Source organism: Dasypus novemcinctus, chromosome 4, assembly GCF_030445035.2.
Source record: "Dasypus novemcinctus isolate mDasNov1 chromosome 4, mDasNov1.1.hap2, whole genome shotgun sequence".
Lineage (NCBI taxonomy): Eukaryota > Metazoa > Chordata > Mammalia > Cingulata > Dasypodidae > Dasypus > Dasypus novemcinctus.
Genome location: NC_080676.1, coordinates 114,175,433 through 114,193,784, shown reverse-complemented (window position 1 = coordinate 114,193,784; position 18,352 = coordinate 114,175,433). Strand labels below are relative to the sequence as shown.

The 18,352-nt window shown below is 39.3% G+C and overlaps 1 protein-coding gene across 1 annotated transcript in view; it reads right to left on the bottom strand.

The window, feature by feature from the left end:
* PROS1 (protein S) overlaps positions 1 to 18,352 on the bottom strand; it is a 136,524-nt gene that overhangs the window by 116,077 nt on the left and 2,095 nt on the right. Inside the window, exon 1 of the mRNA XM_004446643.5 lies at positions 16,961 to 18,352. This exon is cut by the window's right edge and continues 2,095 nt beyond it. Within this exon, the coding sequence (XP_004446700.1) occupies positions 16,961 to 17,033 (73 nt within the window). The 5' untranslated portion in view covers positions 17,034 to 18,352. The remainder of the gene's footprint in view (positions 1 to 16,960) is intronic.

The following is an 18,352-nucleotide window of genomic DNA, read 5'->3' as shown; positions in this document are numbered from 1 at the left end:
AGTATCATGAATATGTCGATCTTACTCAAACTGATTTATAGATTTAATGCACAACAAATCAAAATGCTAATAGCTTACTTTACAGAAATAGAAAAGGCAATTAATAAATTCATTTGGAAGGGTAAGTGCACCCAAATAGCCAAAAGCATTCTAAAAAAGAAGAGCAAATTGGGGGAACTTTCACTGCCTGGCCTTGAAATATATTAGAAAGTTACAGTGGTCAAAACAGCATGGTACTGGCATAAAGACAGAAACATTGATCAGTAGAATAGACTTGAGAGTCCAGAAATAAATCCTCACCTCACCTCACCTCACCTCTATGGTCAAATAAATCTCCTAAGTCCAGGTTAACAGGACAAAACAGTTTCTTCAACAAATGGTGCTGGGAGAACTGGATATTTATAACCAAAAGAATGAAAGAGAACTCCTATATCACTTCCTATACAAAAGAAAAAATAAATAAATGGGACCTCCCAGGAAATATAATAGATGCAAAATTTTATATCTAAGAGCTGGTTCTACTTAATAGGACCTCAGGGAAATGTGAAGAATTTGAAATTGATGGAGCTACAAGGTGCAAACAGCAGAGATGTCTACTCATACTGAGAATGGGAAACTTGCAGTCCCTGGTAAGTAGTGACAAAACAGTTTACAACTTTATTATTTGAGATCACTTGGGGTAAGGTGTCTGATTAAGGTGAAACTCTAAGAAACTAAATAGCTACTGCCATTGACCAGATTAAAAAGTATAACAATAGAGAAAACAGTTATTTCTGCCTGCATCATATAACCTATAACAACAAGATGAGAAGTTCAAATATGAAAATTCTCACCCCGAGGCATCGGAAATAAATCTCTGTTTATAACCACCAGGCAGAGATCACAAAAAGTAAACCTAATTACTGATACTATAAATAGTTCCATCAGTTGAACCAACAGCTTCACCTGCTGTCTTATTAAAAATTAATTAAGTGGTAAGAACTCAATTAATGCAATTGACATATCTAGAAGGATTTAGAAGAGTTGAAGAGTTCCTAATCCACAAACTCCTCTGAAATACTCCCCAATACTCTGTCCATGCCTGAGACAGATATTTCTCCTTACTAGATAATTTGTTGCTCATGAGCAACCATGATTGGATCTCACAATGATCTCAGAAACAAAATGCAGGATAATCAGAGTAGGGAACAGAAAAGTTATGCCCAGAAATAATGGCACCAAGTTCACTAATTTGTATTGTGAAAAATCTGAACAATGTGTGTGAATTCTAAGATCTTTACCAAGATATCCACCCTCTGGTATATATGCCCTGTATAATATCCTCTCCTCAAGTATGGATATGATGGGATATCATTCCTGTGATTCTGTGATTAAACAGCAAAGGCGAAAGGATTTTGTAGATGTAATTATGGTCCCTAATCAACTGACCTTGCAAAATTAAAAGGGAGATTATCCTACTTGGACTAGACCTAATCAGTTGAGCCCTTATAAAGAGTCTAGAGGTAAGGGACAAGAAGCATCAGCAGACGCTTTCCTGTTGACCTTGTAAAAGAAAACTGCCAAATTGTAGAGAGTGCCTCACCAATGAACAGTGGAAGGCCTCAGGAACTATCAGCCTCACTCCTCTCACTGCGGAACTGAATTCTGCCAAGAAGAAGTAAACTTGGAAGAGGACCTTAAACTACAGATGAGATTGACGCTCTAGCCAACACCTTGATACCCTTAGCAGAGAGTCCAGCTAAGCATTATGAGATTTCTGAGCTATAGAAATTGTGAGACACATAAACATATATTAAACAACTAAGTTTGTGCTAATTTGTTACACAGCAATAGAAAAATAATATAAAACTCATAACAATTTTGAATCAGAGTGAATGTTTTAATATTGTTGGTTTCATTCCATGTGCTAGCTAGGTCAGCCAGCTTTAGCTCTAACAATTGGTTTGGTTAGCTAATGCTATCCTAGACCAAATCTTGGTGCACATTAAATAACACTGAAAAGCCTGAGATTCCTTGGCATAATGTAAAAGAAAGAATTCATAAAGAGTAGAAGACAGAAATTCTGGCTTAATTCTTTCATGTGGTTCCTACTTATTCATCCTCCTCACTTACCCATCCAATTCCCCAATAAAGAAGAGAAGAATATTTTTTTTCACCATTAATATTTGAAATAGATTATTGAGCAAATAACTGGACATTTAAAAAGCATTTTACTGGTTGTTCTCCATAGATAGGAAGTATTGTTTGAAGGGGCTGCAATGGAAATGTGCTCCCAGATCTCAGGTGGAATAGTAGGATCCTGGGGTGGCTGACCTTAGGTATCAGCCCTTACCCAACTGAAAGAAAGTCAGGGTGAGTGTAGAGATCAAATCTAAAGAAAGGATTAATAAGAAGAAACTCTTTCAAATGAAACAGGCAATCCACAAAATTCTTAATTGAGTTTTTCACCCCCAAACTCCCTTGACTGGAAAATAGGGGCTGTACTTGATTCGCAGTACTAGAAAATCACTGCCTCTCACTTAGTTACCAATCTTGAGTCAGCTGATGATCTAGAACTTCCTGAATGGAGGAGAGGGGAGATACCCTTTAAGAAGCATCCTGTACACTGTGAACTTTTTTCCTAGATTTCTCCAAAGCAAAATAAAATATCCTTCATGGGTAAATGTGCTCTAAGGAAAGAGATCACAAAAGCCTTTAGTAATTACTCAAGTTGGCCTTTAGGAAAGCAAAAACACATCTAAGTGTTTCTCTTAATTAAATTCTGAATAGAATTGAAGATTGTAGAGGCCAATTGATTCGTAGATTTCTGTCTTAAAATCACCCAACATTTGGGCGAATCACACACAGACCATAGCCTGCAATTTCAGTCTCTAAGAGCAGTGGAATATTTTCAGCAACAATCTGGGTTATGCTGGGATGTCTCTGCCCAAATGAAAGAAAGAACATCCATCACTAAAATGGAAGAATAAATCTTTCTGTACCTCTGTAGATTTTTGAGGCACATTCCATTTTCAGATGTTTTATTCTGATCCATTTACCATATGAACCCAAAACTACCAAATACAGATGGGACCAGAATGAGTAGACGCTCTTGAGCTAGTTCAAAGTCAGTTCAAGTGGCCTAACCAAAGTGCAGCAAATTCCATGTTGCTTAAATTGTCCTTAGAACACCAGTGTTCCAGCAGCAGAATTTCAGTAGCCACCACTAGAACTAGGGAGCAAGTCACAGGTCTTTCAGTATGTAAGTATTTTCCTTTTGAGAAACAGCTCTTGCTTCCTTTTGAACTTTGGCAGAGTTTAAAGATCTGACGACAGGATATTTTAGTGACCATTTCATTTGAGCAGCTTATCAGGAATTGGATACTTTTCTATCTAGCCATAAATTCAGTTGTGATAGCAGCAAACCATACTCAAATACCATGTACAGAACGGTCTGAAGGCATAACTGAGTTGCCTGAACAGATTGCTTATTCCCCAACTTCTGCCTCTCCTTCAAATTCCTTTGAGAAGCAGCCACAATCAACCGTTTGAAGAGAAAAATCTCTGGCTCAGTTTGCTTCTGGTGATTTACCACTATGAGCCAGAAGCAGATCTGCATTCATAATGTTAGAGCCAAAAACAAACTACAGCCTCTCTCTGGAGTGGTCCTGTGGAGCACTGGAGAAGCAAAACCCTTAACAATGGGTAGACATATACGCAGTAATTCTCACTGTCCAATTTGTCTAAAATGATATTGTTCCCTCAGATCAGAATCTCCTTCTTGAATGTTTGCAAATAGTCTGTCCAGTTGTGCAGAGACTTGTAAAGAGATAGATCTTGGAGACTGAATCCTGTTCCTGATAAAGACATTTAAGTCCAAGTCTTAATTTGAGTCTCTGTGGATATGAATGCATTTGTAAATAGGACCTTGAAAGATGTTATTATTAGTTAAGGTGTGGACTCATTTATGAATAAAATCTTCGAGGATACTATTAATATTTATATGAGGCCAAGTAGAATCAGGGTGTCCTTAATCCACATGACTAAGGTCCTTATAAAGGAAATTCAGATGCAGGAAGACTAAGAAACCAGTTTGCCATGTGATGCAAGGAGGCAGAGATGCCAAGAGATGGCAATCTTTGTTTGAAAGTGACAGAGAACTTGGCAAAACTGTGTTCTGATATCAGATGGAAAGCAGAACTTGAAAGTGATGAGCTTGGATATTTAGCTGAGGAGATTTCCAGACTAAGTGTGGCCTGGCTTCTCCTTGAAACTTATAGTAAAATGTGAGAGAAAAGGGACAAGCTAAGAACTGAATTTGTGGGCACAAAGAAACCAGAAATTGATGGTTTGTAAAATTCTGAACTTCCAAAAAGTGAGTCCCCAGAGAATAGTGTTCCATGTAAGGATATAACTGAACATGGAACTAATCAGCCATTTTATTACAAATCAGGACTGGATAAGCAATTATCTAGGAAGGATCTATGGAAGGTCTTACTGTCTGATGGCTTGGACTCCTGTGCTACATGCAGAACCTACCAGTTTTGTTGTTGTTGTTTTTTGGGTTTTTTTGAGAGATCTGTATAAACGTAACCACTGCCAAACTGGACTAAAAAGACGGAAAGAGACTGAAGGAAAAGTGACTTCAAAGGCTGAACCATGAAAACTAATGATATTTCCTGAAGAGATCTTCTCAGGCCAGGAGAAAGACCCACCCATGTGCACAGAAAGGTTGAGTATGTCCCTGCACTTGAAGAGGGTGGGCCTTAGGTCCCTGGGAGAATGTTAAAGGGGGGTGGGGCACATTCCCCAAGAACTGGGGAGAGTCAGGCCACCACCCCACTGTTCTAAGGGGGTTAAGCCTGTACCCTGGAGATTGGAGATGACGACTAGCTTCTGCTGACACCCAGATGTTGATGAGGGTAGAACTGAGAACATTGCCTCTGGGTAAGCCCTTAGAAAAGGCAGGGCTTCTGCTCTGTCAAGCCCTGAGAAGAAACCATTGTTGTATAGATGACTATCAGACCTTGAAATCTAACAGTGTGTGCTCGGCAGGGTTTTGGAACTACTTAGTTTCTATTACCCCTGATTTTCTTCTAATTTCTCCTTATGGTAATGGGAATGTTTATCCTATGACTGTCCCTCCTTTGTATATTAGAAGCAGATAACTTGTTTTCTAAGTTGCACAGGTTCACAGTCTGAGGGGAATTTTGCCCCAACACAAACACATCTATAATCAATTTTTTATTAGACTCTGTACTTAATATTGTTACTACAAGGATTTTAAGGCTTTGGAATATTGTGATGGAATGAATGTATTTGCATATGGAAAAGAAACTTTTTCTTTTAGGGGTCCAGAGGGTGGAGTGTGGTAGTTTGACATTGTATATACCCCAGAAAATATCATGTCCTTAGAGCTATTCCCATTCCTTCCTATTGTAGGTAAGACCCTTTGATTAGATTACTTTGGTTAAAGAAGGATTGGCAGTAGTTGAATTTGGTGAGAAAGCATCTCTGACGGTCCCCTGATTTGGACATTTCACAGCCTCAGAACTATACGCTTTTATCCCCAAATAAATCCCCTTTATAAAAGCCAACAGATTTCTGGTTTGCATCAACAGTCCTGTGCTAAATTAAGACACTTCCCATTTCTCTACCCCTATCCTGGCCCCTGGGAGCCTGTATTCTAGTTTCCAATTATGAATTTACTTATTTTAATTATATCAGTATGATCATACAATGTTTTATCTTTTGTGTCTGGCTTATACCACTCAATGTGATGTCTTCAAGGTTCACCCATGTTGTCACATACATCAAAACTTCACTTCAGGGGAAGGGGACTTGGCCCAGCAGTTAGGGCGTCTGTCTACCACATGGGAGGTCCGCGGTTCAAACCCTGGGCCTCCTTGACCAGTGTGCAGCTGGCCCATGCACAGTGTTGATGTGCACAAGGAGTGCCGTGCCAAGCAGGGGTGCCCCCGCATAGGGGAGCCCCACACGCAAGGAGTGCGCCCCGTAAGGAGAGCTGCCCAGCGCAAAAGAAAAGTTCAGCCTGCCCAGGAATGATGCCACACACACGGAGAGCTGACACAACAGGATGATGCAACAAGAAGAAATACAGATTCCCGTGCTACTGACAACAATAGAAGTGGACAAAGAAGAACATGCAGCAGATAGACACAGAGAACAGATAACTGGGGTGGGGGGGAGGAAGGGTAGAGAAATAAAATAAACAAATCTTTAAAAAAAAACTTCACTTCATCTTATGGCTGAACAATATTATATTGAATGTATAGACCACATTTTGTTTATCCATTAATCAGTTGATGGACCCTTGGGTTGGTTCCATCTTTCAGCAATTATGAATAATGCCGCTATGAACATCATTGTGAAAACAAATATTTGTTCCAGTCCCTGCTTCCAATTCTTGTGAGTAAATATCTATAAGAGGAATTGCCAGGTTCTATGGTAATCAATTTAATGTTTTGAGGAACCTCCAAATTGTTTTCCACCACATCTGTACCATTTTACTTTCCCACCAATAATGAAGGAGTATTCCTATTTCTTCACATATTCTCCATTTATTATTCTGGTTTTGTTTGTTTTGAATAGGAGCCATTCTAGTGGGTACAAAATGATATCTCACTGTGGTTTTAATTTCCATTTTCCTAAAGACAAATGAAGTTGAGTATCTTTGCATGTGCTTTTTGTCTATCAGTGTATCTTCTTTGGAGAATTCTCTATTTAAGTCTTTTGACAATTTCTTGATTAGGTTTTTTTTTTCTTGAGCTGTGGAATTTCTTTATATATTCGGGATATTAAATAATTATTGGATATGTAGTTTTAAAATATTTTCTCCCATTCTATAGGTTGTCTTTGTTTTTCTTTCATGAATTTCTTTGATGCACAAATGATTTTAATTTTGATGAAGTCCCAGTTATCTTTCCTTTTGTTGCTCCTACGTTTGGTATAAAGCCTATGAAACCATTGCCAAACACAAGATCTTGAAGATGCTTCCCTTTCTTTTATAGGAGTTTTGTGGTTTTGGGTCTTATATTAGATCTTTAATCCACTTTGAGTTAATTTTTGCATATGATCTGAGGTAGGGGTCCATGTTCATTCATTTGCATATGGATATCCAATTTCCATTTGTTGAAGAGACTATTCCTTCCCCACTGAGTGCACTTTGGCAACCATGTCAAAAATCAATTGGCAGGAAGCGGATGTGACTCAATCGATTGGGCTCCTGTCTACTACATGGGAGGCAATGGGTTCCCTTCCCAGGCCCTCCATGTGAAGGCAAGCTGGCCTGCACCCACAGAGAGCTGATGGCCTGCACCCCGTGGAGAGCTGGTGCAGAAAGATGACTCAAGAAAGGGAGACAAGCAGACACAGAAGAACGCACCCTGAATGGACACAGAGAGCAGACAGCAAGCAAGTGGAAGGAGTGGGGAGGATAAATAAAAATAAATCTTTTAAAAAAATCAATTGGCAATGATATGAAGATTTATTTCTGAACTTTCTATTCAATTTCATTGGTCTATATGTTTGTCCTTGCGACAGTACCATGAGGTTTTGATTACCGTACTTTGCAGTAAGTATGAGTCTTCCCAAACTGTTGTTCTTTTTTTAAGATGGTTTTTTAAGATGGTCTCTTCCATATAAATTTGATGATTAGCTTTCCAATTTCTGAATAGAAGGCTGTTGGAATTTTGATTGGGATTGTGCCTAACCTGTAAATCCAATGTATGAACAGAGAAAATCCCTCGATTTATTTAGGTCTTGGATTTCTTTTGATAATGTTTTACAGCTTTTCATGTTAAAGGTTTGTATCCTTAGTTACATTTATTCCTAGATATGTGATTCTTTTACTTGCTATTATAAATGAAATTTTTTAAATTTTCTCTTCAGATTGTTCATTACTAGTGTATAGAAACACTACTGATTTCTGCATGTTGATCTTGCACCTTGCCACTCTGCTGAATCCATTTATTACATCTAGTAGCTTTGTTGTGGATTTTCAGGATTTTTTCTACATAGGAACATGTCATCTGCAAATAGTGAAAGTTTCACTCTTCCTTTACAATTTTCCTTCTTTTTTTTTTTCTAATTGTTCTGGTTTATCTTCCAGTAAAATGTTGATCAACAGTGGTAACAGTGGGCACCCTTGTCTTGTTCACAGTCTTGGAAAGCTTTCAGTCTTTCACCACTGAATATGAAGTTATCTCTGGGAAGTGAACTTGGCCCAGTGGTTAGGGCATCCGTCTACCACATGGGAGGTCCGCAGTTCAAACCTGGGGCCTCCTTGACCCGTGTGGAGCTGGCCCATGAGCAGTACTGATGCGTGCAAGGAGTGCCGTGCCACACAGGGATGTCCCCCATGTAGGGGAGCCCCACGCACAAGGAGTGCACCCCATAAGGAGAGTTGCCCGGCATGAAAGAAAGTGCAGCCTACCTAAGAATGGCACCGCCCACACGGAGAGCTGACACAAGATGACGCAACAAAATGAGACACAGATTCCCATGCCACTGATAAAGACAGAAGCGGACAAAGAAGAAGATGCAGCAAATAGACACAGAGAACAGACAACTGGGGTGAGGGGGGGAGGGGAGAGAAAGAAAGAAAGAGAGAAAGAAAGTTATCTCTGGATTTTTCAAGTATGTCTTTTATTGTGTTGAGGAAGTTCTCTTTTATTCCTAGATTTCTAAGTATTTTTTATCAGGAACTGATGCTGGATTTAGTCAAATGCTTTTTCTGTGCCTACTGAGATGTATTTTTAGTTTTTTCCTTCATTCTGTAAATGTGGTATATTACATTAATTTATTTTCTTATGTTGAACAACTCTTGCATAACTGGAGTAAAGTGACTTGGATCATGGTGTATAATTATTTTATTGTACAAAAGTATTCAATTTGCTAGTATATTGTTGGAGATTTTTGCATCTATATCCATACCAGATATTGTTCTGTTAATAACTTTTCTTGTGATATCTTCATTGGGCTTTGGGATTAGGGAGATGTTGGCCCATAGAATGTGTTAGAATCTGTTCTGTCCTCTTGAATTTTTGAAAGCATTTGAGTAGGATTTATCTTAAATCTTCTTGGAATGTGTGGTAAAATTTACCAGAGATTTTTACCAAATCTGTCCCTGAGCTTTCCTTTGTTGAGAGGTGTGGCAGTTTGAGATTATTTTATGAATACCAAAATGGGAAAAATTATGTTTTTAAACTAATCTCCTCCTGTGGGTAAGAGATTCTTTGTTTTCAGTTCAGTCCTTTGATGAGATCACTTGATAAGATCACTTTAGGGCTTTTGATGGGACTGTGTCAGCGAGGTGTGACTCAGCTTGAGTCTGTCTCCTCTTTTTAGTCCGATATAAATGGAAACACAGAGACCTACAGACACAGATAAAGGAAGCCATCATATCTGACCCTGCAATGATGAGAGAAAAGATCCCAGTTTCACCCACAGCTGAGCTGCAAGGAGAGAAGCCCCCAAGAGGCTCAATGAGCTGAGGCCCAGGGAGAAATGAGCCACATGGCTGGCAGCTTACAGCTGAACTTGGTAAGAAAGTGAAGCCACCAAGACTGAGAGAAGACCACATAAGACACAAGTCCTTTGTCAGGTTTGCCTATAGCTGTAGAAAGGTGGAGGCCTTGGCAGAGATCAGTGGTCACCTTGCTTTACCATATTGCAGGTGACTTTGGTGAGAAAACATCTTATGGTACCTTGATTTGGACTTTTCACAGCTTTGGAACTGTAAGCTTTTACTCCATTTAATAATCCCCTTTATAAAATCCAACACATTTCTGGTAATTTGCATCAGCAGCCCTTTGGCAAACTAAAACAGGAAGTTTTTAATTACCAATTCTGACTCTTGTTATTGGTCTGTCAAGATCTTCTATTTCTTCTTGTGTCAGTGTAGGTAATTTGTGTGTCCCTAGGAATGTGTCCATTTCATCTAGGTTATCTAAATTTTTGGCATATAGATTGTTCATGGTATCCTGGTAAAATCCCTTTTATTTCTGTGGAGTCAGTAGCTATGTCCATCCTTTCATTTCTGAGTTTAGTTTTTGGCATTGTCTCTTTTTTTTTCTGTGCCAGTCAGTTAAGAGTTTGTCAATTTTATTGATCTTTTCAAAGAACCAACTTTTGGTTTTGTTGATTCTACTGTTTTTTTCTCTATATTTCATTTATCTCCATCCCAAACTTTATTTCCTTCCTTCTGTCAACTTTGAGTTTAATTTTCTCTTCAAGATCCACCAGTTTTAAGAATAGGCCTAGGATTTGAAATCTTTCTTCTTTTTTAAGGTAAGGATTTAGAGCTATAAATTTCCATCTCCGCAGCTCTTTGCAGAACCCACTAGTTCTGATATGTTTTGTTTTCATTTTCATTTGCCCCAATATATTTCCTAATTTCCCTTGCGATTTCCTCTTTACCCCACTGGTTGCTTACGAGTGTGTTGTCTAATTTCCATGTATTTATGAATTTTCCAATTCTTGTTGTTACTGATTTCTAGGTTTATTCCATTGTGGTCAAAGAAGATACACTATATGAGTTCAATATTTTTAATTCATTGACACTCTGTGACCTATTTGCTCTGTCCCAGAGAATGACTCATGTGTGCTAGAGAAGAATGTGTATTCTACTGTTGTTGGGTGAAGTGTTCCATATATGTCTGCTAGGTGCAGTTGGTTTACAGCATTGTTCAAGTCTTCTATTTCCTTACTGATCCTCTGTCTTCATGTTCTACCCATTTTGAAGTGGTATATTGAAAACTCCTACCATTAATGTAGAACTATCCGTTTCTCTCTTCAAATCTGTCAATATTTGCTTCATTTCTTTTGAGGCTCTTCAATTGGGGCATATATATTTGTAAATGTTATGTCTTCTTGTCAGATTGACCCTTTTATTACTATATAGTGATATTCTTTGACCCTCATAACAGTTTTTTACATAAGCCCTATTTTTTTCTGGTATTAGTATGGATACACCAGCTGTCTTTTGCTTTTTATTTGCTGATTTTTTTCCCCATTCCTTCACTTAAAATACAGCTGTGGCTTTGAATTTACGGGGTGTCTCTTGTAAACAGCATATAGTTGGGTCCTGCTTTTTTTTTTTTTAATCCATTCTGCCAATCTCTGCCTTTCAACTGGAAAGTTTAATCCACTTACATTGTAGGTAACTACTGATAATGCAGGGCTTTCTTCTGACATTTTGTTAGTTGGTCTTTGTAAGTTGTATACCTTTTTTGTCCCTCAATTTCTCTAGTAATGCCTAGTTTCATATTCATTTGATTTTTACAGTGTACAGAGTCCCTTATCATTTCTTTATATATATTTTCATATATTTTCTTTGCAGTCACCATAGACCTATATTTAACATCATATAGCAGTCATGTTTGATTTGAGGCCAACTTAACATTATTTCCTTAACTTTCCTGGAAATACTTCTTACTTTAGGCTGGTTCCATTCAATATCCAAAATCTAGTTTCCTTTCCTTTCAGTATGAAGACCTCCGTTTAGTATTGATTGCAGGCAGGTCTTGTGGTGACACACTCCTTCAGCTTTTGTTTATTTAAGAATGTTTTAAATTCTCCCTCATTTTCCAAAGACAGTATCACTGGATATAAATTCTTTGTGGCAATTTTTTTTTCAATACTTTAAATATGTTGTCCCACTACTTTATTTCATTGGTGGTTTTGGATAAAGATATTGGCACTTAATCTTAAGTAAACTCCTTATACATACTACTTTGCTTTTTTTCTTGCAGCTATCAGAACCTTTTCATCGTCCTTGCCATTCGACAGATTACTACTATGTGTCTGGGTGTGGTTCTCTTTGATGTTATCCTGTTTGGGGCTTGCTGGGTTTTTTTGAATGCTCATATTCATGTCTTTCATTAAATTTTCAAAGTTTTCTGCCATTATTCATTTGAATATTCCTTATGCTCTTTTCTCTCTTTTTCTCCTTCTGGGACTCCTACAATGTATATATTCATACACTTGAGGGTGCCCCCAAGGTCCCTTAGGCTCTATTAACTTATTAAAATTCTTTTTTATTTCTGCTCTTCAGTCTGAATCCTTTCAATCGTGTTCTCTTTGAGTTCACTGATCTCTTTGAACTCTGTTCTGCTGTTCAAACCTTCCAAGGGATTTTCCATTTCAGTATTTTGGTTTTCAACTCTAGTATTTCTGTGTGGTTTCTTTTTAAAATTTCTATCTCTTTTTTGAAACTCTCATAGTGTTCACTCATCATTTTCTTGGCATCCTTTAATTCTTTCTCTGTCTTTTCCTTTATCTCCTTGAGCTTAATGAGGATCTTTTGGTTTGTTTTAATCTTTGTCCAGTATGTCCAAAGTCTGGTCTTCTTTGTTGTTGCTTTTTAGATTTTTATCTTATTTCTTTGGATGTGTCATCATTTCCTGTTTATTTGTCTAGTAATATTTTGTTGCATATTTTAATATGTTAGTGTGTTAATTCTAGTATTTCATCCCTGATCTGTTTCTTATTCTAATGATATGCTAGAGATTTCCCTGAGTGAGTGGAGCTAACAACAACAAAAATCTAATGTAAAACAAAAATGAAAAATACACAAAAAATACTTTCACAGTCTTTGCAAACTAGCTCTGAATTGGCTGGTGCCCCCCTTCAGAGTTAGACCTCCCACCAAAAAGCTCAACCTGAGGTAAAACTGGGTTGCTCTGGGCTACTGCTTGCTTAGGGCCTGAGGAATTCCCCTGTTATATGACTCTGAATGTCCCTACCACTCCTAAGAGATATACTTCCCTCACTCCCACCACCCTGGGTACTCAATTTATATCTTAAAGCAGGTAACCTTTGTCCCACAATGCTTTGACTTAATTGTTTTTCATACTGTGTTTCTCTTCCTGTAGGGCAAGTAGAGACAGGGTGAGCCAGAGATATTTTCAGGTTCATTCTTTCTGTCTGCCACCTCATAGAATGGTGATAATGTGCTAAGGGGATTACTTCGCTCCCTACAGAACAGAACTAGGGACTCACAATGGGTGTACAGTCTGGCTTCAAACCATGCTGAGAGGGAGAAAGAGGGGGCCAGCAAGGGCACCGGGAGTTTCTCCTACTGTTTTTATAGCTGTGTTTTCTTGATTTGGCTCTTCCCTAGTTATAGCAACACTTTAACTGTTTTCTGGAGCTTTGAGTAAGATGGTTCTGCCAGTTTTTGCTAGTTGTTCAAAAAATCTGTGGTGTAACAGCATCCTGGAGCTACCATCTTGGCGGAACAAGAATTCCATACTCTTCTCATATTTTTTTTATCCACCCCCCCCACCTTGTGGCTTTTTGCATGCTGTCTGCTCTCTCTGTCCACTCGCTGTGCGTTCTTCTGTGTCTGTATTTATTTTATTTCCCCTCCCCCCTTGCGGTTTGCTTGCTGTCTGCTCTCTGTGCCCATTTGCTGTGCGCTCTTCTGTGTTTTTACTGATTTCCCTTTTCAGTTGCATCACCTTACTGAGTCACCTCTCCATGGGGCTTGCAGGCCAGGTGGTGCTCCACAGCGTGCGCAGGCTGGGCGGCACCCTGCAGCGTGTGGATGAGCCTGCCCTCACAAGGAGGCCTGGGGACGCAAACCCAGGGCCTCCCATGTGGTAGACAGGAGCCTAACTGATTCAGCCACAGTCATTTCTCTCCTCTCATAATATTCTGAAGGTTTAAGTATTTGTATAGGTCACTTAGCTATAAAGAGGGTATTAACATTGATGGACAGGAAAAAGTCTGTTAAAGAAAGCATTACTGTGTTTCCTAGCATATTATTAATGGTAACAAAATATGTCGTATTGTTGTTGTTATGTAATGGAAATTGTGTCTCACTTTTCTTGCCCACCCTAGATCTCACCTACCTTGATAAAATAACTCCATCTATGCAACATTATAGAAGTTGAAGTAAATGGAATTTAAGAGGAAGATAAATAGTGAAAGGAAAGAAGGAAAGAAGGGAGTATAAAAAGAGGAAAATATGAGTTAGTAATGTTGAGGGTAGACTGAACAAACCCAGATGCTGAATTATGGATAGAGTCAAATTAGCACTTCAATCTCCTTCTACCCCAAGCCCAAATTTTAGCTGGAAATGATATAAAATATGTCGACACTTTGTATATGTAGTATATAAGTATATTTTATGTATATACTCAAAAAGTTAAAAGGATAGGATAAAATACTTTAATGTATGTAAGTTAGTTGTATAGCTCTGGGAAGTCAGTTAACATCTCTGAACAATTTATTCAGTATTTATTATTCCTCATCAGTACATCAGAGATGATTTTTAATCCAATTAAGTTGCCATACTTTTTTAAAGATTTATTTTATTTATTTATTTCTCCCCACCCCCTTATTGTTTGCACTTGCTGTGTGCTGTGTCTTTAGGAGATACCGGGAACCAAACCTGGGATCTCCGATGTGGTAGGGAGGTACCTAATCTCTTGAGTCACTTCCATTCCTTGCTTTGTTGTCTCTCTCATCATGTTTTTTTCTTCTTGTGTCTCTCGTTGCCTCATCTTGTTGTGTCAGCTTGCCACACCTACCCTTCACGCCAGCTCACTGTCTTGTTTAGGAGGCACCAGGAACCAAACCACGGACCTCCCATATGGTAGGCAGGGGCTTAGTCACCTGAGCCATATCCACTTACCAAGTTGCCATACTTTTTTAAATGAATATGTTGTAGGGTCAACTATTCTTTATGTGATGTATTTGTGGAAATAAACTATTTCATCGATCAGTGTCTATATATAAAATGTGTAATTCTAAGTTTTAAATACCTATGTATAATAGTTATACACACAATTTTAACACTGCCTAGATTCAATCAAAATGTAAAAATCTCTGCAAAATAAAGTGACTAGCAAATTCCTTTGATGACAAGACATAAGTGTGGTAAGCCACTTTTGCCTCTTTAACCTCTCCAGAACACTGGTTTCCAGACAAATATTTGATTGTCCTAATGAACTATTAAATGGATAATGTGTTAGTGTAAACAGTCCACACATCGACTTGATGGGATTTGAGTGATGATGTTCTCCTTTTGTAGCTCTTTAAAATAACACCAGTATAGGGAAGCAATGTGGCTCAAGAGATTGCACTACCTCCCATGGGAGGTTCCAAGGTTCAAACCCAGGGCCTCCTGACGCGTGTGATGAGCTGGCCCACGTGCAGTGCTGATGCACGCAAGGAGTGCCCTGCCACGCAGGGGTGTCCCCATGTAGGGGAGCCCCACACGCAAGGAGTGCACCCCATAAGGAGAACCACCCAGCGCGAAAAAAGTGTAGCCTGCCCACACACACACAGAGAGCTGACGCAGCAAGATGATGCAACAAAACGACGCACAGATTCCAGGTGCCGCTGACACAAGCAGACACAGAAGAACACACAGCAAATGGACACAGAGAGCAGACAATTGGGGGGGGGGCTGGGTAAGGGGAGAGAAACAAATAAAAAATAAATCTTTAAAAAAAAGAGAGATTGAGCGCCTACCTACCATATGGGAGGTCCCTGGTTTGGTTCCTGGTGCCTCTTAAAGAAGACAGCAAGCTGGTGTGATGGGCAGGCATGGTAAACTGACACAACAAGGTAATGCAACAAGAGAAACGAGAAGAAAAAAACATAATGAGAGACACAAGAAAGCAGGGAACAGAGGTTCCCAGTGCCTCCTAAAAAAGACAAGCAAGACATCGAGCTGATGCAACAGGCAGGCATGGGAAACTGAGGCAACATGATGATGCAACAAGGGGCACAAGAAGAAAAACATAACGAGAGACACAACAAAGCAGGGAGCAGAGGTGGCTCAAGCAATTATGTGTCTCCCTCCCACATTGGAGGTCCCAGGTTTGGTTCCCAGTGCCTCCTAAAATGAAAAAAGTAAGATGAACAGTCACAATCAGTGCAAACAACAAGAGGGTAAAGAGAAATAAATTTAAAAAATAAATCTTTTTTAAAAATGCTTAAAAATAACACCAGTATTTTTGTTTTAACCTTTAAATTATAATTTTAAAATTTTATAAATAGTAAGAAACAGTCAAATGTTATTAGTAAATTCATACTTAACTCCATTGGGATTACAATCTTGGAAAATTTTATTTTCAATCTCTAGGAAATCTAAAAGTTCATTGTAATTCAGAGGTTACCTCTTTCATAAAAATTTCCGAGAATAAAATATTAGCACAAGTAAACATTTTTAATCAATGAACCTGCATAAACTTTAGGAAAAAAATTGACAATTAAAATATATTAACATGATATCCCTTATATAATTTTTTCAGAAAAACTCAATATCCTGTCTGAATCCAAGGATAGGAACATGAAGAACTAGCTCTACAAATATAAAGTTCAAAGAATGTCACTGACCTCAGATCAGTGACAGTGTGTCAAAAATCCACAGTAGAAAGCAACCTGAGAAAAACTATACTGAACAGTTCTTTTGAGTTCAAGGTTAGAAAATGGACATCTGCATATACTGCAAACCCTTACATCCTAAAACGATTCGTTTGTCAGCGTGAGACAAGCAAACCAAGCTCAAAGTCCAGAAATTGCAAAAGGGCGGTTGCAGAAAGGGGTACTGGTGGGGGCAGGAGCTTGTACAAAGGGAGGCCAAAGTTGGTTGCCTTTCTCTCCCTACTCATATAAAGGAATATGCTGTCCTTTTCCGCTGATTGGAAACTTCAACTGATCAGGGAAAATGGTAGATGTTTTAATTTCTTCAGTTTATAAGTTGCGTCACCCAGGCTCTTGCATCTGCCCTAGGCAACACAGGATTCCAGAGCAGGGCAAATGCTGACCCTGGCCCACCATTACACTGCTGCTAGATCCAGGGTAGCTTCCGTCTGCCGGGAGTCCGGACTTCACAGGATACTTCCTCCGAGGCTGCAGCCCCAGGAGAAAAGAAAAGCCTACCAAGTATAGCAAGGCAATTCACTAGCGGTGTTAGGGAAAGAAGGCGCTATTAAATACTTACAGGTTGCCTCTGAAACGGGAAGCATTACGAGCAACGCCAGCAACGCACCGCAGCGCCCACTCAGGACCCTCATCGCGAATCGGGCGGAGGCGCGGGGTGGGCCAGTGACGCCTGGGCGGGTGACGCGCCGCGGAGGGGCTTGGAGCGCTCGGCGCCCCGCAGCGCTGCGAGCCCCTGAGCCAGCCGGAGGACTTGGGCGCTGTGGCGCCTGCGAGCGGCGGCGGCGGAACCACAGCTCCTGCGGAGGGCGGAGGGGACCGCCCGCTCCCAGCCCCCTGCACGGGAGGGGAAGTGATAACCAGGAAGATGAGGACTTTTCCAGAAAGGTTTTCACAGCTGGGGGGAACGCTCGGGGTGAGTTTTGGAGGCCTTGTAAACACTGTGGAGATACTTGCTCCCCGGTTGCCAAGTTTCAGCGGTTCGGTTTCTCCGGAATGCGAGGTTTACGAAGGGAACTGGTTCGCGGTAAAACCAGGGAGTGAACTGAAGAGCTGGGCCGAAGGCGGGGTAGCCGAGGACTGGGTCTCCCGGCTCTGAAACTGACTTTGGCGATGAGGATATTCACCAGAACCTAGAAGCAAATAAAGACCCTGGAGAGGTTACAGTAAATGTAGATAATGGAAGAAAATGGCATCGTTTTGATCATCATTTTAATTTCGTTCTTACACTTATGATGTAAAAATCTATAGTAGGTTTTGGGGGGGAAGAAATTTTATCAAATCCCATCACCTTGATACAGCTCGTTTTATTTTTTGCATATTACCTCTTTTTTTTTTTTTTTTTACTTTAGGCATACATATTTGAAATGTTACTTAAGTGTTTTCAGACTGCCTCTGTAGCTGACCTGCTTGTATTCAAATCCCAACACTGGCACCCGGTAGTTGTGTAATCTCCAGCAAATCATTGAACCTCTCTAAACTTCAATTGTGTCATCTGTAAAATGGGAATAGTAATAGTAGTGTAGATGTGAGGATTTATTTACATGTGATTTATGTAAAGCAATTAGTGTATGTTTAAATATTAGTACTCAATGCATATTTACTATTATCACTTCTAGTGTTTTTGCCCAAAAATGAAAATATCAGTTGATGTCATAGTCCTATGTATGTGAGTGAAATTCTACAGGCAGATAAGTATTTCATAGCTTTATGGTTCTATGGTCCTGCTAGAAAGAAGTTGGTATTAGAGTCACTTTTTCATATCAGAACATGAACTGGAGAATTCTAATTCATTTATTCAAAAAGGAGTTGCAGAATATATCTATGACTACTCTCTTATTTAAATTCTTTTCCATCTTGGTTCGTCTTGACTCTGGCTTCCTTTGTGTTGTCTTTCACTGCTTTATCCCCAGCCTCAAGTGATTTAATCATAAATATAATTCTAATCTCTGTA